Source organism: Egretta garzetta, unplaced genomic scaffold (assembly GCF_000687185.1).
Source record: "Egretta garzetta isolate BGI_Z169 unplaced genomic scaffold, ASM68718v1 scaffold828, whole genome shotgun sequence".
Lineage (NCBI taxonomy): Eukaryota > Metazoa > Chordata > Aves > Pelecaniformes > Ardeidae > Egretta > Egretta garzetta.
In genome coordinates, this window is record NW_009260636.1 from 116,584 (window position 1) to 136,203 (window position 19,620).

Here is a 19,620-nt window from a genome sequence, read left to right on the forward strand (position 1 = left end):
AATCAGTATTCTTCAAGTTCTAGGTAACTTTAACCTGTTCCTGCTTTGCAGAACTATTTAGTATTCTCTCTTGCAGCAAGATCACTGCGTTGCACCAGGACCTCACAGAATTTGAAAGTCAACAAGCCACTTAGAGCCATTAAAACTTACTGTAGATAGCTAAGTATTTCCCCACGTTATTGTATGCCTTTAGATTTAAGGAAATTTTCTTGATGTAAATGTGATTTTAGGGGTTAGAGATGCAATATCATATGCTTGCTCTGCTTTTGTTCTCCCCTCGTCATCCACTTCCATTTCTCTCTGTATCCCTTCTACTGATTTGAATCACCATGACTGCTCTTACGTTGCACTAATGTACTTGGCTTTCCAGAGCAACCTGGGCAGCAATAACCCTCTGCTTGGGACAGTGTTTCATTTTTCTCTTTTGCAGGTATCAGATATTCATATCAGTAAATTTCGGGATCCCAAACGAGCTCCTGACTTGGAAAAATTCTGTTCTGAAACAATTGATATAATCCAGCCAGCACTTGTTCTAGCAACAGGTAAGCAATTCAAAAGTGTGAATTTCCTGTTGAATGTGCTGTCAAAGGAAGAGCAAAAAAACAAAATTCTGGCATCTCAAGCGAGAGCTTTAAAGCCTTAATGTATCTTAACCAATGGGAATGGAATTGCAGCTGAAGTTAGACTGCTAGAAGCAGAAGGAAATAACTTCTCAACTCAAGAGAATGAGTTTTTGTTCAATGTCTTGAGTCTGATGGTGAGTTTAGTGTGTACTATACATAACAGTATACATAATTATGCAATATAGCTATTGTTTTCCCAGTATTTGTCGCTACACCTTAGTCCTTGCTAGCAGCTACCTTCCTTCTTGTCCTCCTGGTAGTGATTCTACATCATACTTCGTATTTGAAATTACAAAATGAGCAATGTCTCTGATTAGTCATTAAGAGCCAGTTCCTCTCTCTGAACAATACCTACTCATTTGTATGAAATTCATCTAATTTAAGAACTAATATAAGATTTCATTGCTGGTTTCCATTTGAGCATTTCACCAAGACAGATGAAATTTGGTAGCTTGCTATTGCCATTGAAATGGATTGAGTTTTGGCAAGCAAATAAAAAAGACTTTGAGCTGTTACTATATGCAGGGCTTTAGAATCTTAATGCTAGACCTGGAATTTTGTTTCTATAGAGAGTTACTTATCTGTTGCTTGCTTTTTAAGTTGAGAATTCAGAAATAGTTAGTATTCATCTTTTAACTAGCAATGCACGGAGGCATTACTATGTGAAAAGAAATGAGAATGGTTTGAACTTTAATTGGAGCTTGAGGGGATACAGAAGGTGTAACGTTAAACAGAGCTTCTATGACTAGAATCTTCAAGTATAACGAATAATTTTCTTTACTTTGTCATCACATTAGTAAAAGTGCTGCAGTGACATGGTTGACAGATGTTTGAACAGGCTGCTGCATCTGCATTAGAAGGCATTTACCCTTACAGTAGCCTCTTTGACCAGATGAGAGGAACGTCCAGAGGCCTGCAGCCACTTACACGAGGAGGCTTGGGTTGCATGCTTGCTTAGTTACAGTATTTCTGTAAGCTGTGTAGGCCTGTAGTTATATCTCACCTTTGTGTGCTTTCAGGTGACCTGACAGATGCCAAGACAAGAGATAAACTGGGATCTGAGCAGGTAGAAGCAGAATGGAAAACTTACCAGTTGATCCTGAAGAGATCAAGGGTCATGGAAAAAACCAAGTGGATAGACATCAAAGGCAATCATGGTAAGAAGGAAATGAAACTTTTTTTTTTTTTTTTTTTTTTTTTTTCCCCCTGTGATTACAGAGCTGACTTAGGCAAGTTAGAATATAGAGGTAAAGTCTTAGTACTTACTAGCATGTTAGTGGTGGTTGTGAGTCAGTAGAAGGGCTCGCCATCCACGCATTTATTGCTTTTGCCTGGCAAGTGGTAGAACGTAGCTTCAGATGTTAGTTTCCAGGTTGTCAGTTTATATACCCCATCTTTTAATGGAAGGGCAAACTGTAACCTTACCCTACTGAAGAAATGGCTTCAATTTACTTTTCATAGACCTCCCCCCACAGGTTTAAGTTAAAAAGTATCACACATTCAGCAATTAAAGGAAATTTGGCTTCTTTTGAATAGAAAGAACTCATGGAAGTTTGTACACATCACAGTTGTTGCTACGTTCTAAATATTCAAACACAAGCTAACAATCCTGCAGGCTGTTTAAGCCAGCTGTTACAGGAAGGGCAAAACTACGAAGCCTAGCAAGGGGTAAAAAGAGTGCATGCTTTGTCATATACAGCCCCTATATGGCATTTTACTCCCATTTACCTATCAGGTTTCTGTTACCAGCTTTAATGGAGAAATGGACCCCAGTTACAGTACGAACCTCCCCAACTTGCTGTCTGTTTTACACATGCTATTCTCTGATGCTATTGCTACTTTATTTTCCTTGGATGAGTTAGGTTTGTCTTATAGAGAATGCACCCAATCTGAAAAGCATCTGAAAAGCTTCTGAAAAGCCTTATGGCCATAGTGGATACACGTGGTTAGCTTTTAGTCACTAACTGACAATCTACATTCCCACACCAACTTTTTGAATTGAAACTTAAATGAGAAAACTGTTGCCACTTTTAGGTCAACTGCATCGAGTATATAATGCCCTCTCTGCACAGTTAGACAGTCTGCTTGTCAATTATGCATTTTAAAAAAATATAGCTTTTCAGTGCCTGCTGAGGCTGCTTTATCTCAACATTAGGAAATAAAATACAGAGGTCAATGATCAGTTATATCTGAAAGTTTCTTCACTTCCTTTTTCTCTCCTTTACAGATTCATTCAACATTCCACACCTGGATAGTGTTCAGAATTATTACAGGTACTTTTATTCACCATACAGATTCCATTATATTGAAGGTCAAACTCACTAAACAATATTCTGTATATTATCACATACATGCTTTTTCATTGACTTTCCTATAGTCCAGGTTCATATTTGCTAATCCCTATGTCTTTTCCATTGCCAGTTAGTAGAGCAGAATAGGTTGAGAAAATAGAGAATTCTTTGCACAGACTTATCTCTTATCCCTCTGTGTTTTGTAATTGCATGTATTCTAAATCTGCCTGTGTCTAGGAAATGTTCTGTGCATTATGTGTTAGGTTTCCTCAGAACAGTTGTATGGTATATTTCTATAAAACCAGTGTTCTCTAAGAATGCTTTTCCTCCTTAAAATAGATGAAAAAAGAAAAAGAAAGCAAGAAAAAATGTTCTTTCAGCATGCATAAAAGGGCTTTTCATGTCATACAGGTCTAAATTTTATCTGAGCCATTCTTCACATCTGAGTCATTTTAGAAAACGGAAAGTAGAGAAGCAAGAAGGCAGGTGATGATGATGGGTGGACAAATGTTCTTGAGGAACACGCTTGAGATTTAAATGTGAAGATAGTTGAGGAAACTTTCCCCTCTTCAGCTGGCTCTTTTGCTTGTACATTGAAAAGGTAGCCTCAGTTGTAACTCGTGTTTAACTCTCAGTTCCTCCTGCCCTTCGCATCTGAACACAAAATCTTGTCTCATAATTTTGGTGGTGCTTTCAGCTCTGACTCTTTGGAACTGGAGGAAGACTTGGAAATCTAAATTCTACTTTAATTCAGGCTCTTAAGCCATCCACTTTGCAATAAGAACACAGATTAAACATCTGATAGTTCAGTTTGCTTCAGTTCCCTGTGGCCCAGGAGGAGCAGATACATTTTCCCATAAATTCTCTGGGATAGGATCCTCCAGCAGCTGTATTTGCAGGAGAACATGGAATTCACATGTGGATTTGTCATGAAGGGATGAATATGTGGTGCTAACAAGGCTTTTGGATGCAGTAGTGCAGTGCACATCCTATATCTTTTGCCACAGTTGTGGCTATGTGACAAACCAGTATCAGTCTTCCACTCTAGTTTCAGGCTGCTTTCAGAAACCTTAGTGACACACACGGGAAGATGTAGCACCAGTGAATTTGCCAGATCATCCCTGAATTGCGGTTTAACTTGGACAAGCTTACTGTTTGGAAAGATATATGGATCATCTGCCTCTAGTCCACACTGACGATGCACTGATAGCAAAAGGGATTGGGAAAGATTAAGGTGAAATTTCAAAGGAAGTTAGTCAACCTAAGAATTTCTGAGTGAAATTCTGAGTCAGGTGAAAAAGTCTTTGCTTAATAATTAACAGTGTCTTGCTAAACAAATGTGTTCTCACAATGATTTTTGCTTCATAATAGTCTGTCATCATAGCAAAATAAAGAAACTTTAATGAAAGTTATCATATTTTCTATCCAAGACTGAAGAAAGGCACTAAGTGTCCTCAAAAGCTATTAAGCATCACTAAAGGCCAAACTACCTTTACAGGAACAATTTTATTAATCCGATGCATTAATAAAACATGAAGATGAAGAAAATGTTTAGTAAATGTAACACTCTAGGAAAAGAGAAAGGAGATGGAAGAGTGTTGAGTCTTGTGGAACCCTTTTTTTCTCCCCTACCCCTGTGAAGTTAAACAGTCAAAAGTACAATGTCTTTTTTCTTTTTGTTTTTGTCTGAGTGACAGTAGGGCACTGTCTGCTTGCCTTTATGTGATACTGAACCAATAATTCATTCTTTGCTGTATACCTTAGAGCTCTGTAGCTTGCAGATATAAAAATACAGGCTAGGGAAAACAGGTATTCAACACCACATTCTGGTGTTCATTATGTATTAAAATTAAAGACAGCAGCAGCAGTTGTACTGAAATACAGTAATATTTTTACACAAAAACATGGGTTCCTATTTTATGTTCACAGCATGAGCAGAGGATGGTTCGACTGTTACACATACTTTAAGTGGGACTAAAGGCAATAATCTTAGGATTTCTGAGCTTCCAGTTTTCTTATTGAAGTTCATGATGTTCATAAAGGTAACATTAACTTCAAAAATATAAACATTGTGGAAGGGTCTTTATGGTGTTGGAAGTATTGATTTATATCTGAAACCTGTTTTTAATATATTGGCTTTTATTCTGTTCAGGCCAACCTTTCTGGCAATTTTTTTTTTTTTTTTTTCTGATTGGTGGAGGAATAGTGATATGAACTGCTTTCTGGATGGCTGTGTTCAAACCGTACTCATCATCTGAACTCAGGGATGTTTTAACTTCCACATGTTGTGCAGGGAGTTTTAAAAAAACAAAACAAAAGCAAAAACACCAAGCACATGCACACACAAAACCCCCAACCCAAAACCCAAAAGAAAACAAAAAAATCCCCCCTAGTTAAACCCAGTAAATTTTAGTTAATCTCAGAATTACAATCATTTTAGTTACAGAATTTCATTCTTAACTGAGCAATTTAATAGGTACCATTAGTTGGAATGTTATCTGTCTTCTCCAGGGGAGGATATGTGCAATTTCCAACTAGCATAAAGTATCAAAAGCACTTCAATTTTAGAAGTTAGAAAAACTGGAAATATCCATTGTTAATGGAAAGAGAGAAAGCAATGTATATATTCATCATTACATAAATTTATCATAGCTGATATTGGCATAAAACTATGAGGGGCGAAAAAAAAAAGGTGGAATTAGTTGACATGTATTTTAAGTCCTTCCCTGTTTACAGTTCTCAGATTATTTTAAGATTAAAGTTCAAGAGCTCTATTAACATCAGGTGACGTGCAAAAGAGCAGCAACCCTTTTTGCTCTCTCCTTTTGCTCTTTGGATGGAGAATTCTGGTGACATTCCACAGGTGACAGGAGAACTGGTAAGATTTGCTTTGTCAAGAAACAAAGGAAGAGTAGTAAGCAAGAGGAAATGCAGCCTTCTTTGCTATTTATAAGATTCGGTGTTTTGTAGTGTCTTTGTTTTGGATCTTTTGGAAAATAACTGAAAAGGCTCAATATTTCTTTGGTTCAGAATCATATTCCATTAACCAACAGCTGATCATTCTATATCAGAGTAATTTAAGAAATCTCTAACAAAATAGCGGAGGAAAGACTTGATGTCCCTGATATTTCTAGGTAAGCAAGGAAAAATTCTTCTGGAAAAATTCTTTCAGATACCAACAGTAAGCCCAAAACAATATTTTTTTTTTTTTTCCTTTGCAGATCTCCTTTAATTAAGAGTGGTGTAAGATCATACTGTCCTGTCATCTTGCCTGTTTGGTTTGCATGGTTTATACTGCTGGCCTATCCTTTATCTGTAAAAAAAGTACTATGTTGCTCAGGGAAAGCGTCCTTATGCTAACTTTTTTTTTTTTTTTTTTTTTTTAATGTTTATGTGCTAACCTGCTGCTTGTCTTAACATATGACCCATGTAGTGTATCTTCTTTGAAGTACAGACTTTCCAATGCAATTGATTTTTAAGAGAACAATTTACTGCAGTAACAAGATGGAGCTAGATCTAATGCAAGAAATTGTGCATTTATACTGCAAGCTTTCCTAACAGCAATATTTCCATTTTATTTTGGCAGGAAATACTCTGCCTGGCGTAAAGATGGCTCTTTCCATTACATCCACACAACCTCTTTTGGGAACTATTCATTCATCTGTGTGGATGCCACACTCAGCCCAGGCCCTAAGAGACCCTATAATTTCTTCGGGATTTTAAACACGGTATAAGTCTTGGCATTCCATTTTGCTGGCTGTTTTACTTCTATAGCAGTTTGTTTGGGGGCTTTGTTTGTTTTGTTTGTTTTTATAAAGAATTGTCTGAAAAAATTGTGTTCATCTAAAAGAGTCTTTACATTTTTAAGTTATTATGCATGTGGGACATTTATTTAGAAAAATAAGTGTGTCACTTAACACATAGAGTATCTGTGTGTTCTCTTTTAAGAAATAATCCAGTATAAAAATGTCAAATTAGACATTTTAAGGACTCTGTCAGTAGTTTCTTGGCATTTATCTAGACTTGAGTGATAATTTCCTTATATGCTGTAAAGTTTAAAAAAACAAAAACCCAAACTTTCTAATTTCACTCCTTTTTGCTTTGTTAGATGCTTTTTTTCATTAATATTACAGATGAGAGTTCCACTTATCAATGGAATAATGTGAAAGATAATGCTATAAAGAAATGTGTCATTTATGAAAGTGAGGTCTGATCTTCTGAGACCATAAAAATTACATGGTATTGTTTTGAAAGAATAACATTCATCCTAAAGTTTAAATCGCATATCAGCTTAGATAACATTTTGCTTCCCTTTGATTTTTCTCTGCAGTTTGTTGATATACTATTGTTCTTGAGATACTCTTCTGAAGTGTTGGCAGAGAGTTACTGTGTTCTGGTAAACAGATGTCATACTTTGCCTGTGATAACAGCCTTAATGAAAAGTAAAATGTTGTCCCTCTAATCTTGTCTAAAGGAGGCTCGACATTTAATTAAGTGTTTGTAAAGCACTTGATGATACTTATATGAAAGGTGATGTCAGATTGCCAAGTACTGTTCTCATTGTTTACTGTAAACCATAGTAGGTGAAGTAGATTTGTGGACAGACTCTGAAAGAGCTAAGAAATGCAGCTGATTCTGGAGCTCCTGTCCTTGGCTGCATGAAGTAAAGCATTTGCTTGCTAATTACCCAGCAGCAGGAGTCCAGAGAGCATCATTTGCAGATTTTTGCACAAAACTGAAAGTAGATACCTGTAACTTTCGAGAATTGAACCTCTGCCAGGAATTAGAAAAATAAATTGGATTTGTATCAGTGATTTGATTGCATAGCTTAGGTAAAAATATTCTTAAAGCCCAAATTCATAAAGGCAAAGAAAATATAATTTCACTTAAGCCCATTACACTAACCCAGAACAGTATACTGAATCCATTCCTTTTTAATATACTTATATTTCTGTTTTCTTTATTCATGCCCTTCAACGTTTCTTTTTAGGTAGGAGGAAAAAGAATAGGTTGATAGTTCTCTAGGTTACCCTAAAAGGTGATCTGCAAAATGGTGAAAGAGTGGATTTGTGGTTTTTTCTGGTTTTAGTTTTCCTGTCTCCTTTGTTAGACTTTGAGATCTTATTGGTATTGGGAGTCTCTCTGGACAGTAAGTGGTTGATTTAATGTAGGAAGCCAAACAAGTAAAGGAGAGAAATTTTACCTGCTGTGTGAAGTGTTATTTTTGCTTAACTTTAACAGCAATGGCTGAGTAATGTTTTCAGGATTCAGCATCATAGTTCATCCAGTTAAATGACTGACGCATACGGTACAGTTTCTGTGATCTGTCATGTCTATAAAAGGCCATCTAGCAGCTCAAGAGGTAGTAAGGATGATGATTGTAAGGTAAAGATGTTTGTAAAATCAATTCAAGCGTGTTGGCTTTGACTATATAAATAAGCAGTAGAAAGGATAGAAATATTGTTTACCCAAATCTTTCCTTTTATTGCACTTTTCCTGTGTTAGGTTGCGAGGAAGGTGTTAGTGTCTTGTTTTCACTTTCTTTTCTAACATCAGATTTTAGGGATACATCTAGTAGTAGGATTTGTTCATGCACAGGTCCCTGAAGCATTCTTTCGTATCTTTCTGCTTTCCTCTTGCTATTCTTGCCAAATAGCCTGGATGTTAAACAGGTTTGTTTGTTTGTTTGTTTGTTTGTCTTTCAAACACCTGCCCATTTCAGAATCAAATGAAAGAGCTATCTTTGATGGCAACAGAAAGTCTGCACAGCAATCATACTATCTGGTTTGGCCATTTTCCTACCTCAACAATCATCTCCCCAGCCCCAGGAATACGAACATTAATGAGGTAAGATCTTTCTTTTTTCCCTGTATGTTTTTAGTCTGAAGTACATTTCTTGCCTCTCTTCATATACCCATGTATCACTTTCCAGGTCTGTGCAATATTTCCTTCCCACCCAAATAATAACAATTCTTATATTCTTTCATTAGTTCTGCCACAGCCTATTTATGTGGACATTTCCATACAATGGGTGGGCTGATGCCAGCCTTGCACAGCCAACACCATGGTGGCACTCTGGAACTTGAATTGGGAGACTGGATGGATAATAGGAGGTAAGTAAACCGTATGTGAGCAAAGTATTATATGGAGCCTACCTGGTTACACTGTGATTCCCTTTTATGCTGTTTGGAGAATTTGAAAGAAGCATGAGATCTGCCTGACTGGTTATTACTGTTAACGCTTTTGAAAAATGTCTCTGTGTGCAAGATTGGGATTTTTTTCCCTATGCCAACAGTGTGCTAGTAAATTAAGTCAAGTAATTTTTTGATTCATTCCTGATATTTAGAAATTAAAAAGAGGACATCTAAATATCCATTTAGCATGTGTTTACTATTCAAAATAGACAAAGAAATTGTAATAAAATTCAGCACCACTCCTTCAAAATAACCACGCTCTGAAACAGCTGTTAGAATTTTAGAGACAAGAATAGTCTACCTGAGAAATGTTACCTTAGCAGCATATCAAAAAGTGTCCAATGCTACATGGAATGTCTACTAGTATGTTAGCTTTTATTCTGCAGTAATCCTGAGAAAGACACTTGTATGTGTACAGGAAGAGAGCACACTGGGGTCTCTGTCCATAACTAGAGTGCCTACCCAGACACTGTAGTAATGTACATTAAATCTGAATTCTTTAACATAATGTTTATCTATCTGATTCATGTGCAAAATTCAATAGATCTTGACATTTGGAATTTTGAGTGGTGCTTCAGTGATTTATAATAAAATGAGCCTGTTCAGAGATAGCCAGCTGTATAGTTAATACAGCAGAGTTGGTTAATGTAGGATCAACTACAGAAGAGAATAAATGGAAAATAAATCAAACAAGTTTTGTTTAGGAACTTAGGAAGCATGGAAGTCAGCTGTGCATGCAGTAGTGTTTCTATGAACGATTTTTTTTTTTCTTTTCATTGTAGGTACCGGATTCTTGCATTTGATCATGACCTCCTTAGCTTCGCAGATCTTAAATTTGAAGAATGGCCTGTAGTTCTCATCACCAATCCCAAATCCTTCCTTTACAGCAGTTCTGCCCATGAACCACTAGTCAAAATTCTTCATTCCACTCATATCAGGTACTCTGTAATCTCTTGATTTTACAATATTTAACTGTGTTTTAATAGTTGATATCTTTCTCAGTTATAATGTACATTTATGATATATGTATATACACAAAACTTTTTTAAAAAATGTGTATCCACTGTTCTCAGAATTCACTTTTCTTTGGAAGATTGTTCCTGAGACCTCACTTTGTATCGTATCTGTGGTAAAAGGAGATTATATAGTAGTAATTCATGTTTGGTTTATTTATGCAGTTATTTCCCCTAAAGTTAATTGAACTTTTTTATGTAAACAAAGCTGGTAGAATTAGATTAACAGATAATCTGTGTTATTAATCTTGCATGTTCACATTGTTTCTGCTGATTTCAGGACTTTTGTCTATGTATTTTTCTAAGGGTTTTCTCTATTTGCTTTGGACTTCTTAGCCTCTTGTGTTTTCAATTTTACATCCCTTGTATATTAAAACATCTTAAGCCTTTGCCAATTTTCATATTTGTTTTCAATTTCTCCATCTTTCCATTTCTACCTTTTCTATTTATTTTTTTCATTTGTATTTCAAATTTCTATGCCCTTCCCAACATCTTATATTTGCTCTTAGACCAATATGCATGAAATATATTCGTATATTGCATACACAGAATTACAATCAAAAGAACTTCATCATACTTTTCAGTTAGGAAGCAGCGTCCTACTAAGTCTACCTACTTTCCTGTTTAGAACCTTATCAGAACATTCTTATGATTATTTAAAGTATATTAACTGGTAGAATCATTCACCATAACTGTATGAGAGTCCTTCATTTGACTGAAACATGCTCTGGAATGCCTTTTGTATTTGGAGAAATAAAAGAAATTACATGCACAGTATATCGAGTCTATATTAGTATCACTGTTTCTCTGGATATAAGCACTGCCAAATGATACTACGTTTGTTGGTACCTCAGATTTGTAATACCAGTCTTGTGTTCCCCTCCATTTCTCATAAATTCGAAGACTGAGAGGTTATATTCTGACTAGCAAAAAGTAAAAAACAAAACTAACAAAAAAAAGAAGACCACCACCCACACCCAACAGCAAAGGACTTTAGAGAGAGAGACTGGCAATTTTTAATGACAATATCTACAAGTATTTCATTATGTGTCTCTGTGTGTGCAGGAGGATGCATCTCACTTGTGTTAGCAAATGTTTTGACAGCAAGAGCTCTAAGATTATTTCTGCCAGGACCTGAGGATCTCTGCCACTCTTTCATCTGTTCCACAGCCCAGTTTTCTACCCTATTCTTTTTTGCACAATATCAAACAGAACTTTTCTTTTTAACTGTAGGAAAGAGCTACCATATTAGCATTAGCCTATAGATATTTCACCATTTTAATTTCTAACTCTTTTGAACTCTTAAGTACAAGGTAGCACAATCTTTTAGGGACTTCTCTTGAGGAAGTAATGACAAACCTGCAAGTCATGTAACAAATCTGTTTATTTTGCTTTTTATTCACTCCTTAGAATTCTGGCCTTCTCTCCTTCTGTCATTATCTCTGTCGAAGTCCGTATAGACGGAGTTTACTTGGGGAATGCACATCAGGTGTCTGGCCCTCTCTATATACTGAAGTGGAGCCCGCAAAACTACAGTGAAGGGTTCCATCACATAGATGTGGTTGTCCAGGTAAGATACCTGTTGGCATTCTTTGTATTGAATTTTTATGTTGTCATGTCTGCTCTGTCACCCTTCTGCATCACATAACTAGGGACAAAATACATGACACTAGGCTTCCTTTCATATTTGTCCAATTACAATAACCAAAGGATTTATTAAATTAATAAACACTGACTGCTGAACACTAAAACATTCGTAAAGCGTCTGGACAAAAGAAAGAATTCTAATTTTTCATGAGAAATATAATAAGACATGACAGAAAAGCAAGTAATTGGTCAAAAATACATTATTTTTAGTAACAGGCAACAATTAACTTTTAAAGTTGTCTTGGGGAAAAAAAAATAATTGTGCTTGATCAAGGAGAATAGGAAGTAGCATCATGTTAGTTCAGAAGGCAAAGGAACTGGATCTGGAAGATTGGAATGCTGTCTTTGATTATCTATTTGAAATTCTTTTTATGATCTCTTACAGGCTGACAGTGAATAAGGTTTCTGTTTCCCAGAATATCAGACTTAAGTGATATTAGATTACTGGGTGAAAAAAAAAACAAAACATTTTTCAGTGAATGCTTCTGTTCTTGGTACTATATTTTATTTTTGTACCTTCAAGTGGCTTTTGAAGAACTCTATCAGACTGTTCTAACATTCTGCACATTTGCACAATAGTAATGGGAAAGTCAACTTTGTCCTGCTTGGTGGAATCCAGCTAGGCATTATTTCTCACAGGACAAGAGTGATACTGCTCTTTTTTTTTTTTTTTTTTTTTTTCTCTAGTGGCCTTTCTGTACTTCCAGTGTTCTGCCTCCTTGCTTGCTACCAATTTCTGTGATGCTTTACCTGGGAAAGCTGCATTTTATAAGTGGTTTGGTTTTTTTAATGATGATGAAAACATATGCACAAAACTGAGTAACATTTGAGGAAGGTTATACAGGCCTGCATAGCAATAGTCTGTTTGCAAATACATCCTTGTTATCAGATAACTGAATGGGATTGTTAGAAAATTAATTTCCTTTCCCCTCCAGTCATAAATCACTGTTACATCTAGTAACTGAATAGTTTTGGGAAAGCAGGGAAGATGAAGCATTAACTTGAGTTAGGTACCTGGAGAAAATACAAATACTCAGTTGCTGTACATTGTTTCTGGGATTGTCTAAATATTGTCTTAGCTGTAATCACACAAAACTTACTAAATCCTTTACTCTAAATAAACCATTTATTATGTACTGGAAGATAAGGTGTCAGCGTTACACATGCAGAAATACCAAACTGTTGAATAAATGTAGCACTGTTATTGTTTATCAGTATCAATTTCTAGCAAATACACCAGAAAAGAAGCACAACAAAGCTTCAAAATATTTTAGGATGGACTATTACCTAGAATTGAGCTTTCAGAAAACAAGTGGTGGTGATGGTGGCCAATAAATGGTCACTATATTCCACAAGTGGCTGAACCTCTGACAAGATGTCCTTCATATGTAGCACTTTGAGATTACAATTTTACAATCACCAATTCACTTGAAATTACAAAATTGACAGTAAGTAATCCTTTGTAGGTAGAAGTATTTAATACAGCCGTATGCCAGATATGCATGCATCAATGGGATGTTTCCAGAAAAGCTGCAATGATAATTAGCAACTTCAACTAGATACTTTGTGCACTGCTGGTATCTAATTGCTCTCTCATTTTATATCAATCTAGGATGCTTCAGGAAGAGTTAGCACACGAGGTCATATATTTGCTATGGAAGAAAACCTCTCTCTTAGATTTGGCTTTTGGCCGTCTGTTATTCTACTCACTGACTACTATGTTCTAGTAAGTACTTTGAGCAAAGCAGCTGTCCTTCCATGTTGGTTTCCCCAGAGACTGCAGGAGGTATTTTCCTAAATTCTGATAGACTTGAAGGTACTTTGCTTTTTCCATTGGACTCCATTGGAATTTTACAAATATTTCAAGTTTCCTTCCTCAAGTTGCATGCTTCAAACGTGAATGTGCAGCAAGGGTTCATGCAAACAGTTGACTTCCTGGATTTAGTCACAACTGTCCATTTTTGGGCATAGGTATGCACGCATTTTGTGCAAGCAAGAAATGGAAGAGAGGCTATTGGAGATGGTGGAAAAAGGAAACATTAAATCAAAGAAAGCCTCACCATGATCTGTGGTGATACGTGTGCTGGCAAGAATGCTGGAAAAAGTCTCACATCAGCTGCTGCCATTATAGCTAGCTCTAGCAGAGGAAGGCAAAATTCCCATTGACTTCAGTAAGTTCCAGGTCATATCCAGAAGTGTTACAGCTCGGCATATGCAAAGAAGGCATGTCATAATAGTTTAGGTGCACTTATACAACATAGGACAGTCCACATGACTGTAGGTAGTATCATAATTGGCTTAAAATTATTATATGAGTTTTGTTAATCAGTAACCGATATTCTCCACAATGTATTGAACAGAAGTTCTACTCAGTACAGCACTCGGAAAAAGTTTTATGTGGGAAGTGTATTTACACTTTTTCAATGGATGTGTTTTACAAGCCCCATTTTTGAAAGACCCAGGCATATCAGTTTCAGCCATCCAGCTGAATTCAAGTCAATAAGATGCAAGTCCAACAATTTAGAAACAAGTCTTAAGTTTAATTTTACTCTTCAGTTCAATGACACCATCAAGCTTGGAATATGTGTTTCAGGTAGAAATCTTTGTATCACTCTATCAATGTCCACAAGGCACACTCACAGGCAGCTACTACTCCAGGGCTGGCTTAGAGTTGAAACTGTCGTTTCAGGCTCGTGTGCTCTTTGGACTGATTGTGCTGATTCAGATCGCCTTGCTCGTTATTTTCAGATACCTCCAAAAGCCAGCACTCAAAGGTATGAACCAGTGTTTGGGGGTTTTAGAGGATCTAATTTTCCCTAAACTTTTTTTTTACTATTTATCTGTATGCTAACAATAGATGTAGTAATTGCGCTGTTAAACACCATACACGTTTTGATTGGGTTCTCAGAAGCTGCTGTTTTGCTTTTAAGGGGACCCAGAAAACCTCTGATATATCAAATGCAGTAAATTAAAAACTAAAACCTTGACCAGGCATCTTTGTTTAAACAAAAATGTAATTAATTGAAGTCTAAAGGTTTAACTTTAATTTTTTCACTGAAGAATCCAGTGCATAGGGAAAGGAATGCTTTGTTTTGTATTAGTTCTGTATGTGTGCTTGTTTCACTACAGCTGGCACAGAATTTTCTGTCACCTGAGTGGAGAAACAGGTTTCCTTCTGCAAAAATAATTTTTGTTAATCTTTGCAAAGAACGTGAACAGGCTTGGGTCTTTTTCAAAATAATATTAAGATCAGTTCTGCCATAACTTGATATTTTGTTTGTGATAAATCTGGTAAATGAAAATTAATACTGTTAAGCTTGTGGTGTTTATCCTTCAAACAATTGTTTGAACCACACCTTACTAATGAGATTTTTCTGGAAGCCACCTCCCTTCCTATTCATGTCAGCGTATGTCGTTTCATTTATACTCATAATAGTGTAGCATCCCGAGGTAACTACAGCAGCTGCTTACATAGAATAGATTTTCAGTTGCCTTTATAGAACTCAGCAGCTAAAAATGAAAAGAGCTAGCACTCTGAGCAGCTAGCTTCCTGAATACCATGACAAATGTTTTACAAATTAGTGAACAAATTTGTTGATTTCCAAAGGTCAAGCTTGCCCTCTGGGAGTTAATGCTTTGTGAGAAGGGCAGCTATATAACAGGTGAAACCTAAAGGCTAGCTTTTATAGGAAGGCTCTCTTGATCTCAATCTATGAATTGCCTGCTTCAGTTAGAAAATGAATCTTGCTTTTTTTTTTTTTTTTCTGGCCAACATCACACACTTGTCAGAATGCTGCCATTTTAACACCTATTCTTCATTGTATCCGAGTTACTATCAGATCTCACTAAGGTTTAATCAAAGAAAATCCAGTTTAATCAAAGAAAATCTAGTCCCTGGTTACCTGCCTTTTTGAGCTTGCACAGTTACTGCTTTGAATCTCTTGCATTTCATTTAATATGAACTTTCTCCATGTTTTTCATTCTAGCTAACTTCATTTTCTGGGTATAGAATGGTCGTTCAGTTTTATTTACATACAGTAAGTTTACTTATTTAGAATGGCAGCTGCTTCTGCTGTTTTTAACATAGATTGTTATATTTATCAGTGCCTTACTTTCAGTTATCACAGTAATAGTAGAAATGCATTCCCTTGCATTTGTTCTGTAGACATACCAGATAGTATTTTTATATTTCTTATTTAATAGAATGAGTAAATAATATGCAGATTTGTTTCAGAAAGACCAATATTTGTATGTGTGTATATGTGTGTTGCAACCTGAATCAAGTGTATTTTTCTTAAATGTTGTCTCTGTTTAGAAAAGCCAGGATTACTTACTCTGACCTCGTATTCCCTTCATGTCTTCAGTAAAACAAACGCCTTCTATTATTCAATTCTGGTTCTGAATTTATACACCACTCTGGGTAAGTAACTTAGAGTACTGGAGGACATAAATTAGTATTTTTAAGTTACACATCACATCAGATCCTGATGAAAAATGAGAATTCTAACATCTCGGAGAACGGGGAAAATCTACTTAAGTTACAAAATTTATGTGAAACTTGAAAAGAATGTCAAAAGAGACTAAAGGTTTGTTTTTAAGAGCCTAACTTAGAAGCCCTAGAATTAATTAAACAAACACTTAAATTATTCAACTACTCTGAAAGCAAAGTGAGTGTTTTTAAATTTAATTTGGTTTTCACTTATTCTTTGAATAAGATCCGGTTGTACCTTGGTGTAAAATGAGTATATGGAATGTACATTTCACATGACACATCACGAAGATACCTCAGCTCTGATGCTAACAATTTTAGCTTATTTCTCCTCTGATAATGTGTTACTAAAATAGCTACTTTCTTGGCAGTCACTGTAGTATGCATAACATAGTGCAGCCTCCCCATTTTGACTTCTAAGCTGAGCCATACTGAAATTTTTTATGACCATGTCTTTCATATGTTTTACTGTAATTCTGGGGAAAGGCCAGCATTTGAAAGAATCTAACTTTTCACTTCTCTCATAAGGAAAATGTTACATGTGGTGCTGAAAATTATCACAGAGATGAAACCAGCTTAAAAGTATTTTCATTGCATGTCACAACTCATTGGTGCACCATGATATTTTCACGTTGGGAACATTCATCAAATTGTTGTTAGTTGAAGATGAAAACATTAGGCTTATTACTATAGACAAGCAATAGAGAATTCATTTTCCCCAGTTAACCACTTTGTGCTCAGGAGGACAAGGGGCCATGTGAAAAAGGGCCATATTGTATTTTCTGATGGTACTGTCTGTTTGGTTTCCTCTCTTCCAGGACCATGGTTTGTAGGTGAACTGGTAGATGGCCAGGTGGGGGCCTGTTTTTCCTTTGGAGTGTTCGTCGGTGGTACCTTCTTACAGGGCAGTCTTACATTTATGGTTGGGATTTTACAGGTACAGATTTATAAAAATTAAGCCTGACAAACTGCTTTCTTCTGAGAATCTTTTCCGATTTCTTTAATAATTTTATGAAGAAAGGAGTCTGGGAAGGATAGAAAAGATTAGTGGCCATGCCTGACTACACAGCTCTTTCTCACCCTTGTGCAAATTTAAAGTGTATAAATGAAGGAGGTTGTGCATTATTTTCTCAAACTTCTCTTTTCCTCTATTTGACATTGCTTTGGACTCCCTGGATGTCTGGATTCGAGGCCATCTCTACAGATTTACCACTCTAAATTTTTGTTTTGTCCTTGGCTCATGCGCAGGTTGATTAAGCAAAAGGACCTTGAATGGACAGGGCAGCCCTTGCACACTGAATAACACTTCAGATCAGTAGGTGTCACTCTCCAAGTACAGAGTCCAGTTTTCCCAGCAGTCTGACCTGCCTGCCCTCTGGCTTTCCCAGCTGCCATTAATCTGAAAGAGAGGGTGTAGTTCCTTGGCATTTAAGCCAGACCAAGCCCGTGTTGCCTCCTTCATTGTCCCTCCCTTATGCCAGTGCTAACACTTGTCTGACACCACAGTGGGCTGGGTCAGAGAGCTAAACTGACATAAGGACTTTCCTTTTTTACTGTGCTAGTATTTTGCCAAGTCTAGCTCCCTGAACCAGCTCCAAGGAAGGTCAGATGCATGTCAGTACCTCCCACTGCAAGGGAGCGGGCAGGAGTGCTTGGCCTGGGACTGAGGCACAGGCAGCCACGGGTCTATCAGCTGCAGAGTCTTGGAAGTGCATCCTGAGCTTCCAGCTCTGGGAATCTTACTCTGCCCTTACAATGGGACCGCTTCATGTGCTGTGTCTTTATCCTATCTTTCCACGCCCTCATGTAGGTTACCCAGAACACTTGGCTTGCTCGTGGTCTTATTTTTCTCTGCTCTTCGTTTCAGATGTTGTTTTTCAACCTGCCATTAATGGCCTATCTGTGCTGGTGCCTGTTGCTGCGATGCCAAGGTCACAGCTTCTGTTCTCACATCCGGCATGTCCGACGCCTCATGGCTGTGCTTGTTCACCTGGCGATGGCTCTCCTCCTGGCCTGGCAGGTCTATTCCTGCTATTTCCTGCAGAGAACCTATGGGACCTTGGCTTTCTTCCTCTCCCCAATGCGAACGTGGCTGGTGGTGCTGACCTCAGCTCTGATTTATAAAACCTGGACACTGAAATCATCTGAGCTCAGAACTTACATAGTAGAAATGAAAAACTGTCAGAGTTCCTGAAGTACAATATAAGTATTCAAAGTCTTTGACTTAAAAACTGTCAAGGCACAACCTATAGTTTTGTGATGCTGGAATTCTGTACAGCCCAACCATTAGGTGGTAAGATCTGAAGCTGCACTTGCATTGCTACAGAGCTGTATTAAATAGTAAATGTATAACAATATGTATTATAAACTTTTATTGTATTATACATATACAATATACTGTATAATACATGTTATATAACACAGTTATACATTATACCTTAATACAGTATACAGTAAACTGTGTCATAATCTCCATAATAGGAGGGGTTGTGATACAGAAGGTGGATATGTCTGTATGGATCTGTTGTGATTTAACCCGGCAGGCAGCTGAACACCACACAGCCATTTGCTCATTCTCCCCCTCCCCAGTGGGATAGGGCAGAGAACTGGGGGGGGAGGGGGAGAAGTGAAATTTGTGGGTTGAGATAAAGACAGTTTAATAGGACAGAAAGGAAAGGAAAAATAATTATAATAATAAAAGAATATACAAAGTAAGCGATGCACAATGCAATTGCTTACCACCTGCTGATCAATGCCCAGCCAGTCCCTGAGCAGCGATCGTTCCCCCCTTGGCCAACTCCCTCCAGTTTATATATTAAGCATGGTATGGCCATATGGGCTGGAATAGCCCTTTGGCCAGTTGGGGTCAGCTGTCCTGGCTGTGCCCCCTGCCAGCTTCTTGTGCACCTGGCAGAGCAGGGGAAGCTGAAAAGTCCTTGACTGGTGTAAGCACTGCTTAGCAACAACTAAAACATCAGTGTGTTATGAACATTCTTTTCATGCTAAATATAAACCACAGCACTGTGCCAGCTATTGGGAAGAAAATCAACTCTATCCCAGCCAAAACCAGGACAGAATCACTAAATGGAAATATTTGCTCATTACTACTGTGAATGGAAAAATATTTTTAATTCATTAAATTATCTTTTTTTATAATGTTAAGAAAAATGAGCATAGATCTTGATAATGAGCTCCAGGATTTGTGCTTAACTTTGCTTTGTATTTCAAGATTTACATATATTTTTACAAGACTAACTACAAGAGTAGACCAGATGTCTTTACGAAGTAATGGTTATTGCAAAGGTGCTGTGGTGGCCTTCACAGTAAGAGTCCTATGCTTATATACGTTTTCAGTTCATAATA

The 19,620-nt window shown here is 37.0% G+C and overlaps 1 protein-coding gene across 2 annotated transcripts; it reads left to right on the forward strand.

Annotated features, from left to right (window-relative positions):
• Nucleotides 1-390: 390 nt before the first annotated feature.
• Nucleotides 391-18,853, forward strand: TMEM62 (transmembrane protein 62). 2 transcript variants are annotated; one of them, XM_035900971.1, is made up of 13 exons: nucleotides 391-542; nucleotides 1,643-1,780; nucleotides 2,851-2,896; nucleotides 6,501-6,642; nucleotides 8,637-8,761; nucleotides 8,905-9,027; nucleotides 9,891-10,046; nucleotides 11,532-11,691; nucleotides 13,381-13,494; nucleotides 14,458-14,542; nucleotides 16,084-16,188; nucleotides 17,076-17,194; nucleotides 18,125-18,853. In XM_035900971.1, exons 2-13 carry the CDS (start codon nucleotides 1,741-1,743, stop codon nucleotides 18,449-18,451), a joined length of 1,542 nt encoding a protein of 513 aa, XP_035756864.1. In that variant the 5' UTR covers nucleotides 391-542; nucleotides 1,643-1,740; the 3' UTR covers nucleotides 18,452-18,853. The 2 variants fall into 2 exon arrangements, with proteins under 2 accessions (XP_035756864.1, XP_035756865.1); XM_035900972.1 differs by lacking the exon at nucleotides 2,851-2,896 and having other exon boundaries at nucleotides 459-542.
• Nucleotides 18,854-19,620: the final 767 nt, after the last annotated feature.